The sequence below is a fragment of the Equus przewalskii genome, chromosome 12 (genome assembly GCF_037783145.1).
Source record: "Equus przewalskii isolate Varuska chromosome 12, EquPr2, whole genome shotgun sequence".
Classification (NCBI taxonomy): domain Eukaryota; kingdom Metazoa; phylum Chordata; class Mammalia; order Perissodactyla; family Equidae; genus Equus; species Equus przewalskii.
Window position 1 is genome coordinate 39,570,519 of NC_091842.1, and position 27,975 is coordinate 39,598,493.

Genomic DNA, 27,975 nt, shown 5'->3' on the forward strand with positions numbered 1-27,975 from the left:
AAGGTTCTTGGGGAGCAGGGAATTTGTTTTGTTCATTGTTGAATCACAGCACCTCAAATAGTCTCCGCTGCTAAATAAATATCTGGCGAATGAATGGGTGAAAACATATAAGGAAGACTGGGGTCATCAGACCTGATTAATTGACTGGGTGTCAAGTACTTAAGCATTATAGACAATACAAATGGAGACTAAGACTGGTTTCTGGGTGACATGTCTCTGACATCTGTCTCCCCTTCATTTCCACTACTTTGGCTCTAGGGCAGGATTCCTGAACCTTGGCACTATTGACATTTCGGGCTGGACAGGTCTTTGTTGTGTGTTTGTGTGGGTGGTGTCCTATGCAGCCTAGGATGTTTAGCTACATTCCTGGCCTCCACCCACCAGATGTGAATAGCACCCCCCTTGTGTGACAACAAAATTGACTCCGGACATTGGGAAATCTCTTTGAGCAGCAAAATCGCCCCTGGTTGAGAACCACTGGTCTAGGGAGATGTCATTAGCCCAGGCTGGCGTAAGAGACTTCCATCTTTCCACCTGGCCTGCCTACAGAGATCTCAACTTCTGGACTTTCTACAAATCTAATCCAATGGTAACTCCTCTGCTCAAAGCCTTCAAGACTTCTTGTTGCCACTGAAATAAGCCAAGATCTCCAAGCTTGCAAGGCTCTCCCTGCCATTCAGGGCCCAACCTACCCCTCCAGCCTCACTGCCCTCAGTACACAGTCCAGCATGGGCGAACTGGTTCCAGGTCCTGCCTTAGTACCTTTGCCCACCGAACTTTCCCTGTCTAGAACACTCTTTCCCCAAGGCCTGACTCATTCCTTCCATAGAAACTGAACACAAGGGGCTGCCGGTCTTCATCTCTCCCAACCACGGGAGGAAGAGGACCTGAACCTAGGCATGAGAAATGTAGAAATATGGAAAATTTTACGCCCTCAACGAGTGCACCATCAAAGAAGGCAAGAGAACCCACAAGATCACCACCACCTTCTTGAAGCCTCCTAACGCTTTGAACTCCTCGGCGCTGTCTGTAACTCTCTCTTAGGGCGCCTTATCCTGCTCCACCTAACACCAGAATTTGTTTCTGACGGGTTCATCTCCTCCACTAGTTCGAGGCTGTCTGAGGGCAAGGAGCGCGTCAGTATTGTCTTCGTGTCGCCACTGCCCAGCACAAGGGCGCACAACGACGCAACAGAGGCTCAGCGAACGAGCGTTGTATTACGTAAACCGCAGGGCAAGAGGCTCCGAGCCTCTCAAAGGAGTCCTCACGGGAGACGGAACGGACCCGGCACCTCGTCCCCACGCCTCCCCAGACAGAGGGAGGAGGTCCCGGTCCATGGCCACTCCGAGTCTTCGCGTCGGGGACTCAGGGGACTAGACGAGAGCGGCAGGGTGGAGGGCAGAGCCGCAGCGCCCCCGCCGGCCCCGCCAGGATAAGCCTTTCCAACACACAAGACTCACGAGCCGCGCCACCTTTCCAACGCCCTACGCCGGAAGCAGCCCCGGGGCACGCCGGGACCTCCACAAGGCCAGACGCATGCACAAGGGCTACGCAAGCGACGCACTGAAGGACCTCCCGGTAAACTGGTTTCGGCCCCTCGCTAATCGACTGCAATCTTCGCCAATGAGAACGCAGGGTCCTCTTTGTGTGATACCCGCGTGCCACTCCCGCTCTTCGGCAACCCAAAGCCTGGATGTGGCCCTTGGTTAATCCCGCTTATTGGTTTACTTGTGGTCTCTTTGGAGGCGCTTCTGCTTCTCTTGCTTGGATGTGTCTTTGTGTCAACGGTGCCTGGAGTCACACCGTGTTTTACAGACGTGACAGCGACAATAATGAAAAAACGTAACGCTCCCTGTGTGCTTGGCACAGTTCTAAACAAGTGCATACTAATTCGTCCTCACAGCAGTCCTATGAGGTCAATATTATTACTCTTTTCATCTTCCAGACAAGGAAACCGAGACAGATTGTCTAATGACAGGCGTAGGACAAGAACTCGCTTCTAACCCAACGTTTTTTCCTGTGTTTTTATTTTTTAACATTCCGTCAGTACCGCAAAACATTCTCACCTGAAGATGAAGTCTCTCCATCCCGCATCTCCCAAACTACATTCCCTCTCCAGAGGAAACAAATTTTCAGTGTGTACATCTTTCTGAACCTTAATCTGTCCTTTTGGTCATTTACTATATCTTTAATTTTTTTCTGTTTCAATATATCCACCTCATCTTTTTTAAACTGTTGGATTTAGGCATGTACCACAATATATTCAATCTTCAATCGTTTCTCTTTTGTTGGACATTGAAATACTCAATTGTCACCTGCATGCGAGCGTGTTATCCTGGATTGGGATATTCTGCGTATATTTTGAAGAGGGAGCCTATGGATGGGAATGTGGAATGTGAGGGAAAGTATAGTGGAAGTTTCTACCCGTTCTCTCTGCCTTTGTTCTGGTCTCCCTTCATCCATTCATCATTTATGAGGATTCTAGTTGCACAATGAAGGAGTAGTGCTCCATCAGGATATGAATAGAGGGAGGTGGATGTGAAATAGACTGAGAAACCTCCTTAGAGAAAGTATTCCATCTTTGATTAAGTATTACACTGAGCAGTTGTCTCCAAGCACTCCCATATGCATTATCTATTTTGATCCTTACAATGTTCCTGTCCGGTATTATATTCATTTTACAGATGATGAAATGGAGTGCTAGAGAGATCCACCGGCTTCCATAGCTAATTAGTTGCAGAGTACATCAAATGTTCGATCTGTGGGCTCCTAGTGTCATGAACTTTCTAAGGTATCTCCCTATTCAGAGGGCAGGGTAACTAGATGGCTGCATTGACAGGAGAGAGACGTAGCAGGGTCTGATGCAGGGAAGAAGCAAGGGCAGAGCCATACTTCTCAGTAGCCTTAGTCATGTGTCTCTTCAGCCACCTAGAAACTTCTACAGTGCACCCTTAAGGTCCTTGTTCCTGAGGTTGTACATGAGAGTGGAACATGCATGTATCTATGATCAGAACAGGATAAAAATAAGGAATGTGTCCCGATCAAGGAAGTAGCTGTTCCTAGGCTAAATTTAGTCAGAGGTGACTGTCCCAAAGAGAAGTCCACCACCACCCTGTGGAAGCTGCCGGTTGCAAAGCCTCTGCTCCTCTCTGTCCTTGGCTGAGCAGATCCTTGGCCAGCTTTGGCAAGATAGCATAGGTGCCATGGATCAAGCCCTCAAAGACAAGTAGGAAGATGATTTCACCAGAAAGACCTTGAACTTTTTGAAACCTTTATCTCCACAGGTAAGCTTTATCAAGGTGGGTGTCACATGGAGGAACTGGTCAACTTCTGTGCTTCTCACAGAGGTGCAGCTGTAGCGTGGCAGGCAGCTGCCCTAGGGAGTTGTCAAAAATATTCTGCGAGGCCAGGGGTGCCAACTGCAGGCAGAGGCACCACTGCTTCACCACTGCATAGTGGAGGGCTGACAGATGGCAACGTGTGCTCAAGGCTGTCACTGCTAAGAGAATGCTCTCAGTGGAGTTGAGAGCCCGAACAAAAAAAAAAAAGAAAAAGCACCTGTAATCCCATCACATATCTGTGTATGTCTCCCAAGTTTTCTACCGTTCTGGGATCACAGTTTCCTTTATTATCCAAATGATATGATATTTCTTCTTGCATGGCTGCAGGAAGTTTTTTCTTTTGCTTTTTCTGCAGCTCTTTTCACTGGACATTACATTTCTTATGTCCAAGTTGGTGCACATAGCTGTACTTTATTCTCTTTTATTGCTGTATAGTATTCCATCATATGACTACCACAATTCATTCATGTATTCTTCCTGTTAGTGGACGTTTGGATTCTTTCTGGCTTTTGATGAGAAACAATGTTGCTGTGAACATTTTGTACATATAATCTGATGTACTTAGACTTTCTCTAGGGTATCCTTTAGAGAAAGAGGTCATAGGTATGCATGTCTTCAACTTTGCTAAATAATGCTAAACTTATTGTACTATGCCCTCTGGCCCCCTGCAGTATAATAGAATTCCTGTTGTTCACTATCATTGACATTTGATATTGCAGAATTTTAAATTTCTGGCAAGCAAAGGGAATAAAAGGATATTTCATTGTGGTGTAATTTGAATTTCCCTTATTCGTAACAAAATTGAGCATATTTCCATAGATGATCCACCAAATACATCTCATACTGTAAGAAACTTAGACCTCAAGTGTTTCTGAGATTCCTTGAGGAATAATTTCTTTCCTGGTTGTCACTCATCATGTCGTTCTCTGTACCAAATCTTCACTTTTCACACTTTGCCCTTTGTTAACTGGTTCTCCATTCTGTTTCCACTCTTTCTTGTCTGTTCCTAAGTGCACTGCTTGGGCACAATACTGTTCCTTTATTTCTCAAAAGAAGGTTCCTATGAGGCTTCACTTGTGGTTAAGAATAAAAGGACTCCAACACAGAAAAAAGACAACTAAAAACCAAACATTAGAGATTATGTCCCCTCTGACTCCTGGTCATGCCGTTTACAAGGGTTTTCCCACTGACCATCCATTTTTTTTTTCTTTTTCTTGAGGAAGATTAGCCCTGAGCGCACATCTGTGCCCATCTTCCTCTACTTTATATGTGGGTTGCCTACCACAGCATGGCTTGCCAAGCGGTGCCATGTTGGCACCCAGGATCTGAAGCAGCAAACCCCGGGCCACCAAAGCGGAATGTGCACACTTAACCGCTGCACCACCAGGCGGGCCGTGATCATCCAGTTTTTAGCTTTTGCCTGACATCGCTTTTGGGGTCTGAACAATCTCCTTTAATAAGAGCCACCCTTTGAATCTCTTTTCTCTCCTTGTGTCTATCCCCTACCTTTCCCAACCAAAGAAAGAAAAGAGTCAACATTATGCTACCTTTGGGATTCATGTTACTTTCCCCCAACACCAAAAATTGGTTGGAGCTTCCAACCTATTTTCCTAACAGAAAAACATACATATATATGTTTACATATATAATGTATGTGTTTTTATACTATTAGGGCAATTACTTTTCTCAGTAAAGTCTAATAGTTTTATTTATATTGCTCCTGCATATTTCTTAACTTCCAAGTATTTATTTTCGTTACTTTTGTACATTAGGTCTTCATTCTAAATCATTATTTCTAGTGTAGATGGAAATGTTTTAAAGATGACTATTTATTGCTTTCCTAATGATATATAACTGTAGGACAAATAGAACTGTAAACCCCCCCCCCACACACACACGTGTGTATTGTGGAATGGCAGAAATACATTCAGTGATTTAACAGATATATATATATATATAGACAGAAAGAAATAAAGAAGGAAATGTGTGTCTGTGTTTATGCCTATATTTCTCAATGTATCTACATATGCTACATTTATCTATCTCCTAGCTCTATCTACAGAGATGAACTGGGACCAGCCCACCCCAATAGTAATGAGGACACTTAGTGCACAGATATTGGCATATATATGCAAATTTTTTACTGATGAAAAATTCCCCATGCTTCATAATTCTATTTTTTCATAAACTATAGGGTCAAGATCCACATAGTGAACTTCTTCAGACTGAGGACACTGGACAAGCTTTTCTTCCCTCATGGAGTTTCTGGTGTCTAAGGCAGCTTGACCACCTGAATTTTCTCCAGCATACGCTACAGGTGGGTTCTCCGGTGTTTAGTAAGGTGGTAGTTCTGACTGAATTTTTTTCCACATTCATGACACGTAAAAGGCTTCTCTCCAGTGTGAGTTCTTTGGTGTGTGTGGAGATTTGAACTTTGACTGAAGCTTTTCCCACAGGATGAACATTTATATGGTTTTATTCCCTGGTGTGTTGTTAAGTGTTTATTAAGATCTGAACTCCATCTAAACCTCTTATCACACTGCTGACATTTATATGGCTTCTCTTCAGTGTGTATTCTTTGGTGCTTAATAAGGTCAGAGCTAACTCTGAAGCTTTTCCTACATTCCTGGCATTTAAAAGGCTTGTCCTCTGCACGCTCTTTCTTGTGAAGATCAATAAGTCTCAGCAGCTCTTCTTTCCAGGGTGAAACTTTCATTCTTTCCTTCTGTGGAAGGTCTTGGTGCCATTTCCCTCCCCTGTGTGTATCACCATGGTTTTCCTTGCCCATTGTTTTCTGGGGAACTTTCGCTCTGGCCTTTTTTGATACTATGTCTTCTGGTTCTTGTATTTCTAAGTCAGAAAGACATATAGGCTGTTGATTTTCAGTGTCATTTTTTAGCTTTAACCCTGTTGGAATAAACGTAAGAATAAGCCAATTGTATGGCAGAGCAAGAAAACCATAGGAATGGAGAAAAAAGATTCAATGATACTGATTTAAAGAAAATAGATAAGTAGAACCTTAAAATGTTATGTCTTTGCAAAGGTTCTCATCAAGGTACATTTCTTTTCTTCCCATGGTGCATTTACCTGTAGGCAGCTCTCTGGGACAGTCCTTGAACTCCGGGGATCCTTGAACCCAAGGCTCTTCCCCTTGCTCTAGACAGGATATCACTTTAGGTTTGGGGAGCACAAATAATGCTGTGAAATGGAAAAACTGAGGTCAAGAACTGGTAACTTAACAATAGCCCACATTACTTCACTGTTTCAGAAAGAACAAAGGACGCTTTTACATTTTGCTACCCCAAGAGGTGAAATGGATAGACTCTCATAGCTGGTATCAGGTTTATTCTATACTGCATTTGTCGGGGGACACACAAAGCAAAGACTGAGAAATAAACCTAAGATATATCAATAAAAGGTATATAGGGAGTGGATGTGCCTCCTCTTCTGCTACCAGGAATACCCCATATTCAATCAAGGTGGAACAAACTCCAGAGATTAAAGGGAACACAGGCTTTTCCTCTTAACTCTTTAGGAGGACTCATCCTGGATAAGACCAAGTCTAGTGGAGCCAATGTTCAAGTTCAGTGGGTTGGATATCATATGCACATGTGATTCCTGTCATAATTATAATAAGTTTTTATTTAGCTCTCAAGCATCAGACGCTGCATAGGAAAGACTTCTACCCCTCCTGTAACTCACTGGTTCATGTCCAGGTGGAGTAAACAGACCAGAATCACTTAGTGGACTTTCTCTAAATACAGATTGCCAAGTAGGGAAAGTATTCACCCCTCAGTAATTCAATAAATATGTGTTGAGTGGCTATGGTGTGCCAGGCATGCTCTATAGGCTACAGATATAGTGGTAAAAAAGCCAAAGTCCCCTGATCCCATGGAGCTTATCTTCTAGGGGGAGAGTGAGACAATCAAACATCAACAAACAAATTAAACGTCAGGAAGTGATAAATGTTTTGAAGAAAACTAAAGCAGGGGAAGAGAGTAGTTAAGATTCTGCATCTGTCAAACTATTTTAGATAAGGTTGTATACAAAACCTTCCCAGCTGTTTAGGAAACAGCTTTAGTGGGAAAGTGATATTTGAGCAGGAAACTAAAAGAGAGAGCTTAGCCATGTGGCAGAAAAGTGTGCCAGGCAGAGGAAAGGGGAAAGTAGAAATGAGCATGGCAAGTTCAAGAAACAGCAAGACCACCAGTGTGGCTACACGGACTGAACAAGGGCATGAGAGGCAGATGAGGGGAGGACAGGAGCAGGGGCCAGATCTTGGAGGGTCCTTGGCATCTTGGTAAGAAGTTGGATTTTTCTGAATGTGATAAGTCATTGTAAGGTTTTGAAGCAGAGAAATGTAGCAATCTGACCAGTTTTTTTTTTTACAGAGTCTGGCTGTTGTCTGGAGAACAGACTGTAGAAGGGCAAGAGTGACAGCAGGAGACACCAGTTGGTTAGTTACTGAGGTAGACCTGGAGAGAGATCCCACTGCTGTAGACTAGGATGCTAACACAGCAGGAGGCTCAGACATGGTGGGACTCAAAATATACTGAGAAGGTAAGAACCAAGAGAACTACTGATGCATTAGTTGTGGGGTATGGTAGTAAGTTCAAGGTAAAGGATGACTCTCTGTTTCTTGCTCTGAGCAACTGGGTGAATGGAGCTGCCCTTTACTGAAATAAAAACGTACGAGAAGAGCAAATTTGGGGAACAAAGAGGAAAGAGATCCAGAATTCTGTTTAGAATAAGGCATGTGTACTTGAAAAAAGCTCCCCAGGTATCTGGATGAACCTTTCCCCTGCCCACACCATCTAATTGAGGACCAACCAGCTACTGGAACAGAGACTCTCTCACAGGGGTGCATTCCCAGATAACTGAGAACATGACAGGTTGCTCAACTCCTACTCAAAGGGAGGGGAGAATCTTTACCTAGAGAGATGAGAGTCTCATAGTTTTCTTGCATTACATCATTGTAGAGGGCCTTCTGAGTGGGATCCAGTAACTCCCATTCTTCCTGGGAAAAATACATGGCCACTTCTTCAAATGTCAGCAAGCTCTAAAGAAGAGAATCGGCTTCAGCTCAGTAACGGCCACTATAGAAACACTCCGTGGCTACCACATGGCTCGTGAACTGCATACTAGGCCAGGCACTGAAGGAATTAACTGCACATGATTTTTTAAAAAGTGAGAATGCAGAAAGGAAGGAGGCAAGGGATCAGCCAATAGCCTGGGAAGTCCCAGTTCCCCAGGGAGAACATGTAGGTTAACACCCCTCTGAGCACCTGCTGGGCAGGGTGGGTCATGGGCAGTAGGGGAAGGCAGCCCTAAACAGCTGGGAAGCACAGCTCACCTGGGACTCAGGTAGGACGAGCTCAGGTGCCACTGTCCAGTCTTTGGTGTTTGTCTGCTCAGGAGAGGCTAGGATCTGGTGAGCAAGCACAGCTGTGGGTGGAAAAGAGCCAGAGGAAATTTCTCTTGCTTCTATGAACATCCTGAGCTCATTTCTAAAATATGGTACTTAGAAGTGGTTTTCTCATTATAAATAAGAATCAAGCATCTACCAGCCCCTATAACCAGTTCCCAATTTAGTGTCTTCAGTAGCACAAGTGAGGTCAACAAAAAGAAATCTTGTTTTTACCCTTACGTGATATAAATAGCTGTAAATTTGGCAATAATTAGGTGTTTAAAAATGCAGTATTGAGAGAGTCCAGCATCCCAGGTAGAGAAAATGGGAAGGTAGAAATTAGCTTTGAGAGTTCAAGCAACAGCAAGTAGGACAGTGTGGCTAAGAAGAATGAACAAGGGCACGAGTAGCAGCAGATGAGGGCAGGGAGGCGAGCAGGGGCCAGATCATGCATGGTCCTGGCTGTCTCATAAGGCGTTTGCATTTCTCTGAATGTGAGAGAAATCACTGTAACATTTTGAAGCAGAGAAATGTCATGATCTTATCAGGTTTTTAAAAGAGTCTTGCTGCTGAGTGAAAAACAGACCCTAGAAGGACAAGAATGGTGGCAGGAGGTGCCAGTTAGGAAGTTGCTGAGGTGGACCTGGATAGAGATCCCACTCATGTAGACCAGGATGCTAACAGAGCAGGAGGCTGGGATGTGGCTGGACTCAGGCTATACTGGGAAGGTGGAGCCAAGGAGTAGTGATAGATCTGTAGTGGGGTATGATGCTAAGATCATGGTAAAGAATGAACACAAGTGGTTTAACTTGAATTACTGGGTGAATAGTGGTGCCCATATGGAGATGGGAAAGCTAAGAACACAAGAGATTTGGAGGAGAGGGAGGAGGGATCAAGAATTTTAGGATAAAGAATGAGCATGTGCACTTGGAAAAAGCTCCCCAAGTGATCTGGATCCAACTTTCTCTTGCCCACACCATCTAATTGAGGACCAACCAGCTACTGGAACAGAGACTCTCACAGGGGTGCATTCCTAGTTAACTGAGAACATGACAGGTTGCTCAACTCCTACTCAAAGGGAGGGGAGAATCTTTACCTAGAGAGATGAGAGTCTCATAGTTTTGTTGCATTACATCATTGTAGAGGGCCTTCTGAGTGGGATCCAGTAACTCCCATTCTTCCTGGGAAAAATACATGGCCACTTCTTCAAATGTCAACAAGCTCTAAAGAAGAGAATCGGCTTCAGCTCAGTAACGGCCACTATAGAAACACTCCGTGGCTACCACATGGCACATGAAATGCATGCTAGGCCAGGCACTGAGGAATTAATTGCACATTATTTTTTAAAAGTGAGAATGTAGAAAGGAAGGAGGCAAGGGATCAGCCAATAGCCTGGGAAGTCCCAGTTCCCCAGGGAGAACATGTAGGTTAACACCCCTCTGAGCACCTGCTGGGCAGGGTGGCATGGGCAGTAGGGAAAGGCAGCCCTAAACAGCTGGGAAGCACAGCTCACCTGGGACTCAGGCAGGACGAGCTCAGGTGCCACTGTCCAGTCTTTGGTGTTTGTCTGCTCAGGAGAGGCTAGGATCTGGTGAGCAAGCACAGCTGTGGGTGGAAAAGAGCCAGAGGAAATTTCTCTTGCTTCTGTCTATGAACATCCTGAGCTCATTTCTAAAATACAAAAGATTCTGATTCTTTCAATAGAGATGAGGCACCTTTACAAGTGTGTGGGATATGCAGAAGTAGCTTTCTCATTGTAAGTAAGAATCAAGTGTCTACCAGCCCTACCCCTAGAACAGGTTCCCCAGTTTTCATAAGCACAATCAATAAAGAAAAACCTTTTTTTCCTCCTCTCATGATGTAAATTGTTCTGAGTTAGGGAAAAATTAAACATATTTGAAGATGAAGTACTCAGGGACTCCAGTGTACAGTAGAAGACGTAGTTTTTTTTTTAAACATTTTATTTTTCCTTTTTTTCCCCAAAGTCCCCCGGTACATAGTTGTGTATTTTTAATTGTGGGTCCTTCCAGTTGTGGCATGTGGGATGCCGCCTCAGCATGGCTTGATGAGCAGTGCCATGTACGCGCCCAGGATCTGAACCAGCAAAACCCCGGGCCACCGAAGCAGAGCACACAAACTTAACCACTCGGCCATGGGGCCAGCCCCCAGAGATGTAGTTTTTAATCTTTATTATTTTTTTCCTGGTACAGAATAGCATTCACATTTTGTCACTGACAGCACATTTCTGATCCCAATTCCTTCTGTATTTTACAAGGATGAGGTGGCCCTAACCCTCCCCACTTTACTAAGGAAGAGTTCATGATGTTATTACCAGGGTTCTGTGGTTTGGATATTTCTGTACTTTAGGCCAACCTCCAACTTCACCCACAGCTAGTCTATTCTACTACCATCAGGGAGTGGCACTGTAATCGCTAACATGGTTGCATTTGCAGATCCACAGAGATGGGCACCTAGAAAATGTTTACAACGTTCTGGCTGAACAAATGACTATCATAGCTCCCAGGAGAAGGAAATTATCATGAAGCTCCTTACCCCTCTTATATACAGGTTCAGTTTCTTTATGACTATTCTTGCTCAGGTATTCTTGTTGACATCGGTATGTATTCCAAAATTCTTCATCCTGGCACATGCCCATTGGCTGGGACTCTGCTGGCTTCAGCTTGAAGCCTGGGGCCTCTGCTGTTTCTCCCAAGAGCACTGCCTCTTTTCCCAGCTCATGAGCTGCAACCTGGAAATGATTCCCATCCTGGTTACCACAGAACTTACTTTTGGTTTAGGAGTTGGTGGAAGAGGGAGGAAAAAGCAGAGAGTCCTGATGGTGGGGATTGAGAGACACTAAAAGAAATGACAAAAAGACTTAAAAGATATTAGGCCACCACTTTCCACAAAGAACTATCTACAAAATCTGGGAAAATTAGAATGAAAAGAAAAAGGGTGTGGCTACTACCAGCCCTCCAAAACAGCAGCCCCACTCCTGTGCACAGTCCAGCCCAGACAACTAGTAGGGTTGCATAGGCCACCTGTTCTCATGCTGCCTCGACAGGCTTTCTCTCTTGACTTACATCCCTGCCTCAGTGATTTCCTGTCTTGTACTTCTCAAAAGATTGAGGAATTGAATAAAAAAGTTGTCCTGTCAACCAGATTTCTCCCATGGTTAGGGAAGGTTTTTCAGAGAATGGGGATGAAATGGAGAAAAAATGGGGAGGAAAAAGTCTGGCTCCAACCTACCTCCAAATGATTTTGAAACCAAACATAAGCCTGCACTGCACTCTTCACAGCAGGCCTGAAGCTGGTTATCTGCTGGCCCCTGCCCAAGGTCACACCTTGAATCCACCCCTCACCAGCACAGCCAAGGCCAACCACTAAGGAAGGGCAGTGGAGGCTCCTATCTATTATACAGAGGTCATTTTCCCTCTGTGTCTTTCTTCTCCTAGCTACTCTGTTAGGATTTCCAAATCTCTGTTTCCTTTTTCCCTTTGCACTTTTTCTCTTTCTTTGCTGTCTTCCCATAATTGTTTGGTTTTTCTCTTTTTTTTCTTCATTTTGGTCTCTATGTTTCCTCCCTTTTTCGAATCTGCCCCTTCTTCTCCAACTCTTATTGCCTTTTATGTGTTTCTAAGAACCTAAGACCCGTCTCCTTGGCCAAGCCAGACTAGGCTTATGATGCTCATTCACCTTGGCTCGAAAGAGGGCAAAAAGCAACTCTTACTCTAACAACAGGGAAGTCTCTGCTAGATCTCTGAAACCTGTGGACTAACTATTGCTATGGGTCTGCGGTTTCAGGTCCTGATTTAGATTTCCTAAGGAACAAAAGAACAGTGACCAAATTCATCTTCTTTCTCAATTAACTGCTCCCAACCCCAATACATCCACTTTTGCTCTAATTCATTCTACATAACAGAAATTTTTTTTCTCACCCCATTCCTTGATTGACCAGATTTCCCTTGCAAGTGTTCTACCAGGGCCACAGACTCCTCAGTGCTCTACAGATGATGCTTCTTTATCCCACTCTGGGGGTCCCTGTGGAGAATGGTCAGGAACTGCTTTAGCAGCAGCAGTTCCAAGATCTGCTCTTTTGAGTGGATCGCTGGCCTCAGTCACTGACAGCATAATTCCTGGCCCAAAGCCTCACGGGGTCCAGCTGCCTCATGAGAGTGGAAGCTCCAAAGCGCTGGCTAGAGCTCTTGGAACAAAAACTGTTCATTTGTGGGGTATATTTCTTACTCTGACTGGATCTCTCTGTAAGATGTCCCTTGGTTTCCCACAGAGCTCTGATTTGACAGTTCAAATATTCAGCCACTTCAGACCTACCGTCATCATTCTCCTCTAGGAACTGTTTTGCTTCTGTGTTGGGCACCCCACCAGCACCACCCTTGACAACTGAGGTCCAGTCTGGTCTGGAACAAAATCAATAAATGGATCTTCTTCCTAAGGCAATGAGGGCAGGAAAAAAGTGTATGTTAATAAGAAAGCCACAGGAACTTTACCACTTGCTACGATATTATGAGAGAAAAATGAACAGAAAAGGTCCTGTGTTGCCTTCCTTTAAAAATCAACTGCCAGGCCCTTAGTTTCCCTCTTTTCTTTCTATCATTCAATTGAAACACAGCACAGCTTATTGAAGACAAATGCCAACTGATGACTATGCCTTTACAAAAATAATAGTAATTTAGGAAAGGCTGGTGGTGAGAAAATTGGTACCCACTGGCTGCAGAGAGTTTCGGGATTATCCAAAGATTTAATTGATGTGCTTCCTATCCCATCTTACCCACGTGAAGGGCAGATTAGGAGAACATTCTGCTTTTCTCTAATATTTTAACATGTCATCCTAGTCTTGTGTCTTCAGTAAGGGAGTACAACTTCTATGACGCTTCATCCTCTTGTGAAGATGAAGGCTCCACTCTGTGGAACATTTGAATCGCCCTTCCATTGTATAATACTGGCAGGAGAGCTGACAATGACATCAGAGGAGAAGGAAAGTAATCAGGGAAAAAATAGCCTTACTCTGCTCAGAAAGCATCCCCAATTACGTAACCAGATGCCCGACATTCTTCTCTGGCACTTCTTTCCCAGGCGTATAAGGGGCACTATGCAGAAGATTGACACCTGTATGTTTATGTTTCTCTTCGCTTGACCTAGAAACCTTACCCCTGGCCTTGTTCACAAAACGTTCATCTAAATGTTGAGGCTCAAAACAGCAGAGAACGGGAGCGGGTGAGGATACGGTGACCCTTCCGCTGACTTTACATTTCTTCAACGGTCATTCAGACCTCTCAGCGAGGCTGACGAGAGCCTCCCTCGAAAGTCCTGAGGTGATCCAGCAGAAGCGGCAACGAAATCTGCGCAGGACGCCAAGGCAGTCGCAAACGGCCGGCTCCTTGTCGCCCACGCGGCCTCAGGCGGCACGGGGACACCTGCTATGCTTTTGCATCAGCAGAAGGCGGCCTCTGCGAGGCTGACCTGCCCCGTTCTCCCGCGGTAACAGCAGCCAGCCACGGAAACGCAGCGGAGGCGGGAAAGCGGCCGAGACGGCCCGCCCCGCCCCCGCCTGCGGACGGCCGACGGGCGCCCGGGAGCCCGGTGCGAGCGCGCGGTGGCCGAGCGGCTCCAGCCGCGGCGCTGGGCGCTGTGGGCGCAGAGGGCAGAGAGAGGGGCCGCCGGAGCCCGCGGGTGGGCCTCGCCCCGGGCAGTCCCGCCGGAACCTCACCGGGGAGGCAGCCCGGCCCGGACACGCCGCCGCCCGCGGAAAATGGCTGCCTCGCCCCTTCCGCCCTGCAGCGGCGGCGACTCTCAGGGTCTCCGGGGCCGACGCCGAGGGGGAAGCCGCTTCTTGTTACCTCAGACAGTTCGGCTTCGTGGACGCCGCTCCCTCGGCCCCGGGCTCCACTGCAAGTCGCCGCCCTTCCGGCGCCGCCCTGAGGAGCGCCGCTCTCCGCCCCGCACCACTCCCAGGCGGGGCCGGCGAGGCGCGCGCGGCCCGGCGAGCGAAACCCAGGGCTCGGAGACGCAAGCCTGGCTCCACCGCTACCGCTTCCCGAACCCCAGTTCACCGGTACCCGCCCCCTCCCGCGCCCCAGCCGGAAGCGGAAGTGACGCACATTCGGGGCGGGGCTCTGTGCAGCCTGCCTGCGTCTGCGAGTGCGCGGTTAAAGGCCTCGCCCTAGGGAGCGGCTTCCTGTCCCGGTTTAGCCCTGGCGGCAGGAAAGAGTTAAAGCCATCGAGTCTGTAGGGCCACCGAGGCCTAGACGGCCCAGCGCGCGGCTCGGCGTGTGGGTGTCGCCGTCTCGCGTCCGTGTTGTTCCTGCGTCGCTTCAGGCGGCCGGCGGCGCCTGGTAGCCGGGAGGGAGTATTTATAAGAATCGGAGTATTTCGGGTTGTCGGTGCTCTCCTAATTAGGGATGTTTTTGTAGTGGCAGCCTATACCCGTCAAGTGATTCTTTACTAAGTCGGCTACGTGTAGCTAGAGTTACAGAGTCTATAGGACAGTGTCTTTGAGTGAGGCAATCTGGCAAAAGGACTGAGGCAATGTGACCAATACCAGTAACACGAGGTGGGACAAGGTCAGACGTGAGCTGAATGCTGCGGAAATTCCAAGGGAATGCAAGTTGACTTTTGGTTGGGGAAAATTATAGAAGACCTTGAGACACGCCCAGAGCAGGGGCTGGGGCCATATTCCCGGCAGAGGAAAAGGTAAGAGCAGAGCAAAGCCTTGAAAGCTGGACAGATGAGAGTGTGAGAAAATCTGTAGTACGTTTTTCTAATGTAATTGGGCTACACATTCGGAAAAAGAGTGAAAGTTAGAAAATAAGTTCACGTGGACCTCTGATGGAACGTTTTGAATGGGACTGAAGAGACTGCATTGAATAAAGTAAATCTTGGAGCATCGTTTGAGGGTTTTGGAGGGAGCTTCTTTCCAGGTCCGTTCATCTGGAGGTAAGTTTAAGGTGGGAATGAAATGGGAGACCGTTCCCAGGCCATTATACTGTTTTTGCTGTTAGATAGACGGGTGTTACGCTCCTCTGAAGTCTAGATCTTGATCCTTTTTGAGTGAAAGGAAAGGATTAAACAAAGGCAATAAGGAGCATCTGCCTAAGTCACTTGAATATGTTTAAAAGCAGGTTCATTTCCCTAGAATCTCAGTCAGGTTGGAACTTAGTTTCTTCAAAAGCAAGTCTTGTCTCCAGTCTGTCAGAAGCAGTGGACAGTAATGCTCTTAGCATTGAGATCCTCATCGTCTGGCCCAAGGCTGAGCATATAATTGGAACTTATTACACTGAATCAATGAAGTTCTGCCAGCAGTGTCCTTGGATGTCATTGGCAGGCTTGATTCATAACATGGGTAGGGTGTTGCTTGTGGAAGATGGGAGACGTGTGAAAGGAAGGAAATCAAGGCGCTAATGGTGAATAGTAAATGAGAGCCACTGATGACATCCATTGCTTGAAGTTTGGTGCCATAGTTCCTTACCCTTGCTGGGGAGCCCACAAACATCCCCTGAGTCTTTCCTTTTGGTTTCACCTTCCCCTGCTTGTGCCCTAGTTAAGAAATGATGAATGTACAGTTGAGAAGCAATGAAAGCAAAAGATGAGACACCACACAACTTCCATAGTGGGCTGAATGTTTTTGCTAGGTGACTGGCTGAATTTAATGGTACTACTATTGGCTAGGAAATACCCTTGTTTTTTTCTTTTTTCATCTATAATAGTTATCGCTTAGTAATTGCCTTAGTTATAGCTGGGTCTTGTAGAAAGTTGCCTGATCTTAGGCTGTTATTGCCTTTGCATCGTTTTAACTATCATATTTTTTCATGATCCTCATAGTGCCCCATAAATGAGTTGGAGATCAAGACCGGGGTGAGGGAGCAGCGTCCAAAAAATGCCAAGGAAGCTGTGGCTGTGGTTGAGAATGTACAGAGAGTGCCTGGGCAACAGGTGAGAAAAGGCAGAATCTCATGGTTTTGTTTATGAAGAAGTGGGGGTGAGAAGCACAGGAATCCAATTACTGGAGAGGCGCTCTGTTCAGAAATGCACAGTAGCCCTCTGCCACCCACCAGAAAGTTTTAGCTATCTTGGGTTGCTCCTATGTCCTTAGTCTATGGAATAATTTCTCATTTGCTGACATACATTAGACATTCATATATTCAGTGAATGTTTAGAGTCCATAATTAAAGTGGTAAAAACACTCAGAAAAGTTCTCCAAAACACAGCCAGGTGAAGGGCAGCTATCCCCAAATCAGGAAAATTAGAAATGTTGGTGAGTTAACATCTAATCTCTCTTGCTAGAAGGTTCCTTGAGGGCAAGAGTGCTATGTGTTGTACACTAAATCAAGTTTTATTAGAGCCAGTACTTGTTGACCAGCGTGGGACATGATGAGTTTCACAAAATATCTGCTTGTAGCGGTGATGGGGCAGGGCCTCTCCAAGGGAACATTTGAGCTGAGATGTCAAGGAAAAGAAGGAGCCAGTTGTGTCAAGAGCTGGGAAGAGAGTACTCCAGGCAGAGGGCACGCAACACTCCAAGAGCCTCAGGTGGGGGTGGACTTGGCATGTTTGAGAAGGAAGTGGGGACTTGTGGCTGGAGCTTCAGGATGGAGGAGAAGAGTGGTGTGAGAGGTGAGAGGAGGGCAGAGGCCACCTTATGCTGGGCCTTTCAGGCTGCAAAGAGGAGTTTGGCTTTTATTCTGCGTGGAGTGGGGGCCATTGAAGAGTGTTAACAGAGATGGATGTGATCTTACATTTTAAAAAGATCTACTGGATTCCTTGTAGGGAGAAACTGGGTTGGAGGATCTAGCAGCAGAGAAGATGCGGATAAGAGGCAATGACAGCAGTCCAGTCCAGACAGAGGATGGTGTCTTGGACCAGGCTGGAGGGTGTGGAGAGGGAGAGAAGAGGACTGATGCAAGGGATCTTTTGAAGGTAGAACTGGCTGGACTTGGTAATGCATTGGATTAGGGGGGAGAGAAAATGGCAGTAGTGCTGAGATCACAGGAGCTCTCTCATGTGAAAGCTGATGCTCTCATTTCCAACACATGTACACCACTTTAGCCCTTCTGGTATGTCAAGGTCTATGCTAAGAGCTTTCATGTAAATGATCTTAATCACTTGAGACCAAATTCTATTCATGTTTATTTTATTACAGTGGCTCTGAGAATATTTTTCTTCTGCTTCGTTATGTCTCATGGCACTTTTTAATGCCACTCTTAGGGGTTGTAGGTCCAGCTTAGGCAGGAATTTGTACTGACAGATAATAGGGTCTGTTCTCAGGTCCTGGATTCCGGGAAAGACTTGAGTGCTCATCGAGGAGACGGCCCCTTTAGGAGGAGCCAGAGAATCACTGAGATCCCACCTGATCCAGAGGCTTCATCCAGAGGAACGGACTTTGACCGGGCCACGGAGCTCATGCCAAAGACCATGGGAACACTCAGAAGGTAAGCAGAGGCCTCTGCCCTCACCTGAGGTGGGGGAAGAACAATCCTCTATTGGAAATGCAAGTCTGAGCGTGAGTCTGCCCCTGGGCTCCAGATGAAATGCCTTTGAAATAGATCCAAAAGACAAGATTTCAAATTTCAGTTGATGGTAACAGCACTTGAAATAGTCTTAGAGATCATTTATGTGTTAGCCTAATCCTCTTTTATTTCAGTTTAATTCTATTCCTTCTGAATCAGGCGTATTAAAGGGAGCATGTTTACCTTCACCTTCTGCGTAGCAGTTCTTCATATACCTAAAGACATTAAACTCCTTTTCCTATCCAGCTTACTTTCTTCCACAATAGATTTCTCCTATTATTTTTCTTTTCTTCCAAAGCTGTATTTGTTATTTTTACTGATCTTAATTATTTTGGAAAAATTTTTTTAACTAAAAAAATTTTTTTTAATTGAGATGAATTTCACATAATATAAAATTAGCCATTTTCAAGTGAATGATTCACTTGCATTTAGTACATTCACAGTGTTGTACAGTCACCACCTCTATCTAATTCCAAAACATTTTCACCCTCCCAAAAGGAAACCGTGTACCCATTAATCAGTTGCTCTTTATTCTCTCTGGATTTACCTCTTTGGGACATTTCATGGAAATGGAATGCTACAGTATGTGACCTTTCATGTCTGGTCTCTCATTTAGTGTGTTTGAAGCGTGTATCAGCACTTCCTTCCTTTTTATGGCTGCCTAATACTCCATTGCATGGCCAGACGAAGGCTCCATCTTTAGAGGTCTCTTTCTGTGAAGCACTTTGGCTGCATACTTTGGAGGTACTCTAAAGGCCACTGCTGCCTTTTCTGCTTAATTGAAAGCTGCCACTACAGGTTACTAAGTAATTTTTAAAAGGCAGCTCATGTTTATATAACTCAAATCCTGGAGGAAAACATTGTGTTTTCATGCTGTTTAAACTGGCAAGCTTCTGTTTATGAATGGAAAATAGTGTAAGAGTTGTATTTGCTTTTGTATTTTTGTATTTATTTTTGGTGAGGAAGATTGGCTCTGAGCTAATATCCATTGTCAGTCTTCCTCTTTTTGCCTGAGGAAGATTGTCCCTGAGTTAACATCTGTGCTAATCTTCCTCTATTTTGTATGTGGGACACTGCCACACTGTGGGCTTGATGAATGGTGTGTGGGTCTATGCCTGGGATCCAAACCCGCAAACCCTGGGTTGCCAAAGCAGAGCATGTGAACTTAACTACTATGCCACCAGGCTTACCCCACTTGTGTATTTTTTAAGTGAAGTGAATACTCTATCAGGATCTTTGTAAACTTTACCACTTTAGCATTTATTTCCTTTTAATCCTTGGGAACATCTGTGCTCTGTGGTGTGTGATTTCTGAGGCTTTGGGGTCTGTGAGTAAAGAGGGGCAGGATTCACTGTGTTCCAGTTCTTGTCCCCTCTGGTCACTGTGCCGATGGGCTGCTCAAATCCGGAGTGTTGTAATCTCCCCAGGGGTCATAGAACTCTGAATATCCTCTGAAGTTCATCAAAATGAACCATTTCCTTTGTAGAATTATTGAAGGTGGGATCTGGGAAAGAATATATTATTTTAGTCTGAAGAAAAATAAAAGGTTTGAGTTACTGTGCTATTTTTAAGAGTACTATGTTTATCCTGGGTGGTGGGGTATAAGAGATTCTCTCTCATTATTCTGTTAAAACATGTTTTTCCTATAATGTGTACTTACTTCTTTAGCATGAAAACTTTTTTTTTAAGCTATTATGCCAAGAATGATTTGGTGAAAGAAACTTCTAAACACACAGAGAGGGCATTGGCTATGACAGTGATCCTCAAACTTGAGTCTGCTACAGACTCATCTTGGGGGTGTGTTCAGGTTCCCAGGCCTCACCCCAAGCATTTCTGATTCAGAAGATCTGAGGTGGGGCCCAGGAATATGCATCTCTGAAGGGTTCCCAGATGCTGCTCATGCTGCTGGCCCGAGGACTGCATTCAGAACCTCTTCTCTGTGGCTGTTGTGTGGAAGCTGCCCTCTAACAGTGGCTCTTTCTCCCCCACCCTGGCCTACTCTACAGGCTTCCAGGAACCATCCCCAGAAGAGGGGTCTTTGAGACCAGGAAACAGGTGCTCTGCTTTGGATAGGAGGGGATCAGGTGAGCTGTGGTCTGCACCTTTTTTCTCTTGAAGTTCTCATTTCACCTTGTACTCACTCTCACCTTAAAACTCCTTCTTTTCCAGAGATGTTAGAAAGGGTTTTTAGGTGGTCCATTGAGGTTCTCTTGGCTTGTTTTCTTTCTTTCTTTCTTTCTTTTTGAGGAAGATTAGCCCTGAGCTAACATCTGCCACCAATCCTCCTCATTTTGCTGAGGAAGACTGGCCCTGAGCTAACATCTGTGCCCATCTTCCTCTACTTTATGTATGGGACGTCTGCCACAGGATGGCTCGACAAGTGTTGCCATGTAGTCACCCAGGATCCAAACTGGCAAACCCCAGGCTGCCGAAGCAGGATGTGTGAACTTAACCACTGCAGCACTGGGCAGGCCCCTCTTGGTTTGTTTTCTTATTTTGTCTACTCTGCCGTCATCACATGGCTCCTTACTCACCCTAATCCTTCCCTCAGAGGCCTGACCTCCCTCTGCCTTGCTTTGCTCCTGATCTCATGACTGTGTTCCTGTCTCTGCCCCACCCCAGGCTAGCAGGGTGATTTCTTATCAGTAGCAGCAGACCCCGGTGTTGTTACAGCGACCCAGTCATGGGTTGTGAGGACAGTGCAGTATCCCTGTGTTAGGAAGGACAGAGGCACTGTGGCCCTGCACAGAGGGCCCTCTACGGGGGTGTTACATGGAAGAATGACAGAAACGTCTCGCTGGGTAAGGATCTGCATTCCCTTTAGGTCCAGAATGGATGTGTTCAGTTGTTCAGAGAAGACTGAAAGAACCTGAGAAGGAAGGAGACACACAGACAGTAGGGAGCCTGTTAGGTAGAGGGAAAGAAGGAAGAAACAGGAAAATATAGAAAGTAAACAAGAGACACAGAGATAGGAAGACACAGACAGAGACTGTGACAGAGACAGAGAGACAAAGAGAGAAACTGAAAAAAAAGGAAAGCAAGAGAGGGCTCATGACAGGGATGGATAGCATGTGTGACAAGGAGCAAGAACAAGGGAGGGGACATGAGACTGAAAGCAGTGGGGACAGAGAGTGTGGGGAGGTCAAGGAAAAGGGGGAGGGGAGACAGAGAGACAGCAAGAGAAACAGCACAGGAGACAGACAGTAGTCTTAGACTGTGGGAGAAACAGATGAGAGATGAATGAACGTGTGCTCACACACACAGCTGTGCTATGTCCTGAGCGGCAGAGGAGAGTAAAAACCAGAACAACCTGGCTGTGACAGTCTACTTCTGTGCCCAGGCCCTTCAGGAGGCACCAAGAGCCCTTTTGCAGGGTCTCAGGACTGATCTCTTGCCTTCCTCAAATCAGTTCTGTCCCACATGGGCTGTTCCTCCTCAGAGCAGCCTCCCTGACCATCAGATTCAGAGACACGTGCTCTGCAGCTGGCTTGGGCTTTGATGTCTCCTCCCTGCTTCTTCACATGTAGGGTTTCCCATTCATGGTCTGAATATCATCTTGGGGCTGGATCAAATAGAACACTGGGGACCCCCCTCCCCACCATGGCTGCAGAGCAAGGAAAAGTTGTAAGAGTTCCACAAGTGAGACTGGAGTAGAAGCCCATGAAACACCAGCAAAGGGGGAATTAAAAATCAAGGTAACACAAAAACAGCTGGCCTTGGTGGACCGGAAAGTGGCAGGTGCGCCCTGGGCTGCTGAGAAAGCCAGGACTTTCCTGTCTGTTCTGAGTGAGCCTTGGTTTTATGAGAAACTCCAGGTACACCAGCAAAGCAGCCAGCTATGTGGGGAACACTGAGTTCTTGTGTATAAGGCTTCTACCAGACTCAGGAGCACTGTTGAACCAAGTTCAGAAGCCTCCAGGCCAGTTACTGTCGAGGCTTACAGGGCTCCTCCAGTTCCCCTAGGAGTTTGGCACATGGGGCTGTTGAGACCAAAGGGCCAAGTCAAGGCCCATGGAGATGGAAAAACGTGGGGTATGGGAACACACTGGAGGGCTCAGATAGTACCCATACAACAGCAAGCAGCCACTCCAGGAAGGTGGGAGGCCTCACACTTACTCCTGCTCCAGAGCCACCTGGGTGAGGACTGCTCTACACGTCTCCCCTGGTACTGATCACCTATAAGCAAACCATTCCCCAGCAAGGGGCCTTCTCTTCCAGCTCTGAATTGAAGATGGTTCCTGTTCCTCACTGTAGGGGATATGCTGAGATAAAGGCTATAGTGGATTCCAGTGTGAAGCCACTCATTTGGCCACATGCAGGTTACATGGAGGGAAAAGTAGTACCTAAACCTTTATGTTGTCTGGGTAACTCAGGGAATTTTCTTTTGAGTTTTGAAATTTGAAAGCCAAAACCAGGTGTGTTTCTGTCAACAATGTAGCGAATTGTCTGAGTAGGTGCTATATCTAGATTTTTTTACTAGAACATAAAAGAATGAAGATGATGTTAGCCTGAGGAATGACTACTATGTTCTCTATGGAAGATGGGTGATGTCCTGGCAGGTGCCACTGTGTGCATTCAGAAGGCTGTCATTTTAGTCTAGGAATCAGGTTCCATTGCAGCTGTCGGGCTAATGGAGCAGAGTAAGAGTCATCAAAAAGAGTGCAGGGGCAGAGGGTGAGTTGCATTTTTTGTTGGAGTTGTCAGAGTAGTCCTCATTGAGAGAATGACATTGGAACAAAGACTTGAAGGAGGAACAGGAACGAGCCATGTGGCTCTCTGGGTGAAGAGTATAACGCAGAGGGAACAGCCAGTGGAAAAGCTCTGAGGCTGGAGCAAGTCTGGGCAAGGAGGCCAGTGTGACTAGAGCAGATTGAGAGCACGAGAACAATAAACAAGATCAGAGTCATATCACTTAGGGGAGTGCTATTGAAAGTGACATGAACTGAAATGGAGAGCAAGCATTTAGAAACTTATAGCAATTTGACATTGCTGCACTATCCAACTGCATGTTTATTGTATTTTTAAAGACAATCAAAAAACCTGGTTCTTTACAGATAATTTGAGAAGTACTATATTCAGGCCTTCTGGCCTTACCTATAGAACTCTGTAAGGACTTTGACTTTTCTGAGTGAAATGGGGTGGCTTTGGAAGGTTTCTGAGCAGAGGAGTAATAGTTTCAAAACGATCCCTTTGAGTATTTCAATTTATTTGGCCCTTTACCTAAACATTTGTTTGTTTCTCCTTCTTGTTACAGAGACTTATATTGGACTGTGCCTAATTGAAGGCAGGATCCATGTCCTATTGATATTTGCATTTCTCAGAAAGTGGCATGGTAGACACTCATACATGTTAGTTGAATTGAATGAAGGATAGGGGCCCACTTTGACTTCTGGGTCAAGAATAGAATGTAGGAGGTCAAGAGTGGAACCAAGAAGACCGTGTAGCAGGCCATGGCAGCAATCCAGGCTTGAGATGATGGCTTAGAGCAGAGTGGATGAGAGGGGGTAATGAGAAGGGGCTGTGTGCCCTTGAGAGCATCATGACCGGATGTTATCAGAACGTCCTTGTTGGGACAGCTCTAGACAAATGAGCCCTCAGTGACTGGCCCAGATGGGCACCCCTTTGAGGAATGTGTGGTGTGTTCTGAAACAACAGCCAGCCTGTTTGCAGTTTCCAGACGTTTACTCCTTACTCTCACCTTGTCCTAGTTAAGTGCTGTAAGTTAGTTCCTTATATCTACATAGATGACAGGAGAGATAAACAGTCAGGGATGGGTCAGATCAGGAGGGACTTGGGCATCACAGGTGGCAGTAGGCAGAAGTATCCTATAACTAGTTCTTCTCTCCTCTAACTCTTTGCTTCCCTCCAAGTCTCCCATGTTCACCATGTCCTCTTATGCAGCCACAGGCCCTCAGGGATCCCCACAACTGTGGAGCCATGTGAGCACGACCCTTGTGAGTCATATCTCAGGGGAAATGAGTGGGATTCAGGATAAAGGGAAATAAACAGGGCAGCTTTAGAAAATACTCTGCAACTCTTTCTCAGCTGAAGAAGATTTCTTTTCTAGTATACTGATAGCTTTTGTTTTAGGAAAAAGCCCACGGCGAGACATGAATGAGAGTAGCCAGTTGTGGCATAGTTTGACAAACTAGGATTTAAGTTCTTGGGCTACTAAAACCCTGCATTGTGGTATCTGGTCCTCTTTAATCTGATCACTGTGTTTCTTGTTCCCTGGCAGCAGGTGTGCACTGGGGCTATGAAGAGACCATGACAGTCCTGGCCATTCTCAGTAATTCTTTTATGAAAAACTCCAGGCTCGTCACCAGAACATCCAGATCTATAGGGCCATGGCAGAACAACTGCAGGAGCAGGGCTTTCTGCAGACCCCAGAGCAGTGTCTCACCAAGTTCAAAAACCTACAGTCATGTTACTTCAAAGTGAGGAGAGGCCACATGCCTGAGCCTTGTATCTTTCATGAGGAAATGGATGTCCTTTCAAGCTCCTGGGCCTCTGTAGCAACTGTTACAAGGCCAAGAGGGAAGAGATATGGATGCTGGAGAGTTGAGTCAGCAGAACAAGGAGCCCACAGAGGTTGGAGAAGTTACCACTGTGGATGGTGCTGCTGGGGAGGAAAAGCACTTCAGGGATCCTGGCCAGGAAGTTAGCAGACTTGACCTGTCACTCCTGTTACCCAACAGACTTGGTAAGACTCTTGGCTCTGGCAGTCAGAGGATGGAAAGTCCACTTAGAGACCATTAGCCTGGCAATGAAGAGAGAGCCATTTCTGCTTCTGGACTTGCCATCATCTTTCTGTTGAGCTTATACAGACCAGGGAGTCTTGGTTTTCATGGTGTTTAAAAATTGTTTCTCTTACACTTTGGACTCCAATTTTGCATTTGCCAGACTGTTCCACAGAGTCCATGTCACTTTTTCCCATGGAGTTCCAATTACCTTTCTTCCTTAGATTGCCAGTTAGTCCTCCAGCCCACACTCTCTCTCCTTCCCTCTTTCTCCAGCACTGATCCTCTTTTCATGACCCAAGCCCACACTTGCTTCCTTTTCAGCAACTTGCTTTATGTGTGAGCTGGCCACTCAGGGTGGTGTTTTGTTTTTCTGTTCACAGAAGCTAGGCCATTCAAGAATTCAGAATACACATATACACAGATTGACAGATGATACCGAACTTGACTGTTTGCCTGAGTTTTATCATTGTGTAAGGTCATCCAAAAGGAAATAAAATACGAGGAAAGTTGGTGGAGTTTACGGTATATTTACCTGTGACCACAAATTTCGACCTTAAACATGCTACAATTGGAGAGAGAAACATAGGCTTTTAATTAGCAGAAGACTGAATCACGTGAAAAATTTCAGTTAGGTATTTCTTCTTTATGTAGTTTATGTAACTCTTTTCTCATTCAATTTTTTTCCCCTTCTTTCCAGTACATTGTATTTCTTTTCTTTCAGATTTTGAGATCAAGTATGGGATTAAAAATGAGAATGTGAAATGGGATGACTCAGAGGAAGCAGAAATGAACAAGGCCCAGTGGAGAAAGTCTAGTGAAACTTTTTGGTACTCTGAGCTAACAAGAGGCTGGAAGGATGAGCCAAAGTCAGGCAGGCAACATAGATGTTCTCCAGGTGAGAGTGAGGAGAAACCCCCATCCCAGGAGAGGATGAGTCACCAGAGACTTCATACTGGGAGGAAGGCCTGTGGATATCTCCTGTGTGGGAGGAAGTGCTCTCAGAGTTCTCCCTCACCATCAGCCGGCTCCAGAACTGGAAGAAGCTTCTTGTATTGTTACAAATGTGGGAAAAGCTTTAGCCAAGGTTCTTATCTTGTTTGTCATCAGAGAATCCACACAGGAGAGAAGCCTCACAAGTGCAGTGAATGTGGGAAGGGCTTTAGTGAGCACTCCACCCTCACAACTCACCTAAGAACTCACACCGGGGAGAGACCCTACCAGTGTGGAGAATGTGGGAAAAGCTTCAGCCAGAGCTCCAGCCTCATTGTCCACCAGAGGACCCACACTGGGGAGAAGCCCGATCAGTGCCCTGTCTCTGGAAAGAGATTCAACAACAGTTCCCGGTTTAGCAGCCACCACCCAGTCCATCCTGGGGAGAGCCCATACGATTGTGAGCAGTGTGGGAAAAGCTTCAACAACAGCTCCCACTTCAGGGCCCGCCAGAAAACGCACACTGGGGAAAAGACTTACAGGTGCTGTCAGTGTGCAAAAAGCTTCACGAAGAACTCTGCCCTCATACGCCATCAGGGGGTACATAAATGAGATACCCACATCACAGGAAGGAGGAGAGATGCCATGAGTGTGTAGGAAACCTGACAGATCAATTCCTTAGGTCAACATATGTTATTTAGAGCTTCCTTCTGCTTATGGAGAGTTCTACCAGCCAATCCCTGGCTTAGCAGTAGAGTTACTGACAACCAGTTAAGCACTTCAGAACCATGTCCAGGAATAGGAATCATCATAAGAATGGTAAACTCTTTCTAGCTCTGCCTATGACTCCAGAGTATTCTCTCACTGTGGACTTCAATTTTGCTTTGAAGGGAAGAAGGCTGTAGAATCTGTAAGTCCTGCCAGGAAACCAGGGTATCTTTGTTCTGAACAGAGAATGGGTGGCTAGTGGCCAAAGAGGTGTTTCTGGGCCATGCCTGAGAAGAAATTCTTCCTGCTCATGGGGAACACATCTAGAAGTTGATAGCTTGGGTCTATTTTAAACCAATAATGGACATCTAGGCACCTGCTGTTAGGTACTACTGCTAACTTCAGAGCATGTCACTACTCTAATCCAGCCACCACCAAGGGGAACAAAGGAAAGGAAGGATAGGTTAAGCCAGTGGGTTATACTAAATCTAAGTGACTTAATCTTAGAGCAAGCAGAACATCTAGGTAAACTTTGTAAGATTCCTCATCTTACTATCACCCCCATTTATAGTAAAAAGTTTCTACAGGTTTAAACATCATAAAGATAAAGGTGTTTCTTCCTCCACTTCCCGGGCCTTTGGTTGTAATTTTCTCCCTTAGAAACATTATACTCATGCAGAAGCCTCCAGGATCCTGAAGAGCATCTAAGTGAAGAACCTGCTTCAGTGCAGTAAGAAATGCAGAGAAGGAATAAAGGGCAGGAAATGGGGAGAGGAGGAATAGCACTGGGATCAGAAGGGTTTGAGCCATTACTGAGAAGGGAGATCACAAGAGTAAGGAAAATACAATGGCTGCAGGAGGCTCTGACTGCAGATAAAAGGAAGGGTGGGTGTGAGAAGCACTAAGAACCAAATTTAAAACTTACTGATCCAGAACAAGGCATAGATATTTAAGCTTTTGTGAAATCACTATGGAGAGAAAGTGGTAAAAGGTGTGTATGTTGTCCATGGTTGTTGGCCTGTGCATGCAGGATGTTAGTACCTTAAGTAAGATGTGGTAAAAAGTAAGTGTCACAGTTTCTGCTTGAGCCTTTTTGAGGAATTAAATATGAGCAAAGGAGAATGTACATTCTACCTCAGCCAAAGTTTTTTAAAAACTTTTGGGGAAGAAGGATAAGCAAAGGCAGGACATAAGAATATACTTCAGTGAGCCTTGCCTGGGCCACTCCACATTCCCCTGCATACACAGTCCTGGAGCATGGCCCTAGGACAAGCTATGCAGGATAGTTCCAGAGTCATATGCTTACCACTGCTCTACACAGA

General features: G+C 45.8%; 2 protein-coding genes across 31 annotated transcripts in view; one reads left to right on the plus strand and one right to left on the minus strand.

Moving 5' to 3' along the window:
• ZNF75A (zinc finger protein 75A) overlaps window positions 1-27,975 on the minus strand; it is a 98,211-nt gene that overhangs the window by 7,053 nt on the left and 63,183 nt on the right. For 2 of the 12 annotated variants that reach the window (XR_011524567.1, XM_070566927.1), the window contains one exon: window positions 19,515-19,776. Coding sequence is in view for 6 of the 12 variants with exons in the window: in XM_070566927.1 (XP_070423028.1) it covers window positions 19,703-19,776 (74 nt within the window). In the remaining 6 variants the exon portion in view is untranslated. Of the gene's footprint in view, window positions 1-5,459; window positions 6,249-6,428; window positions 6,540-8,273; window positions 8,401-8,694; window positions 8,787-9,844; window positions 9,972-10,261; window positions 10,354-11,301; window positions 11,498-13,080; window positions 13,198-13,773; window positions 14,366-14,606; window positions 14,838-18,619; window positions 19,777-27,975 lie in introns of those variants that run through there. The other 10 variants (XM_070566924.1, XM_070566925.1, XM_070566926.1 and 7 more) reach the window with 10 other exon arrangements.
• LOC103545125 (zinc finger and SCAN domain-containing protein 32-like) lies at window positions 1,224-27,278 on the plus strand. 19 transcript variants are annotated; one of them, XR_011524575.1, is made up of 9 exons: window positions 1,224-1,578; window positions 5,536-5,658; window positions 7,733-7,901; window positions 16,588-16,698; window positions 17,533-17,682; window positions 18,031-18,194; window positions 20,279-20,356; window positions 24,511-24,975; window positions 25,396-26,784. XR_011524575.1 is itself a non-coding variant. In XM_070566955.1 (9 exons), the coding sequence occupies exons 8-9, from the start codon at window positions 24,819-24,821 to the stop codon at window positions 26,555-26,557; spliced, it is 978 nt and encodes a 325-aa protein (XP_070423056.1). In that variant the 5' UTR covers window positions 1,236-1,578; window positions 5,536-5,658; window positions 7,733-7,901; window positions 16,588-16,698; window positions 17,533-17,682; window positions 18,031-18,194; window positions 20,279-20,356; window positions 24,511-24,818; the 3' UTR covers window positions 26,558-27,278. The 19 variants fall into 19 exon arrangements, 10 of the variants coding, with proteins under 10 accessions (XP_070423056.1, XP_070423057.1, XP_070423060.1 ...); XR_011524576.1 differs by having other exon boundaries at window positions 1,236-1,578; window positions 25,737-26,784; XR_011524578.1 differs by having other exon boundaries at window positions 1,236-1,578; window positions 24,514-24,975; window positions 25,737-26,784.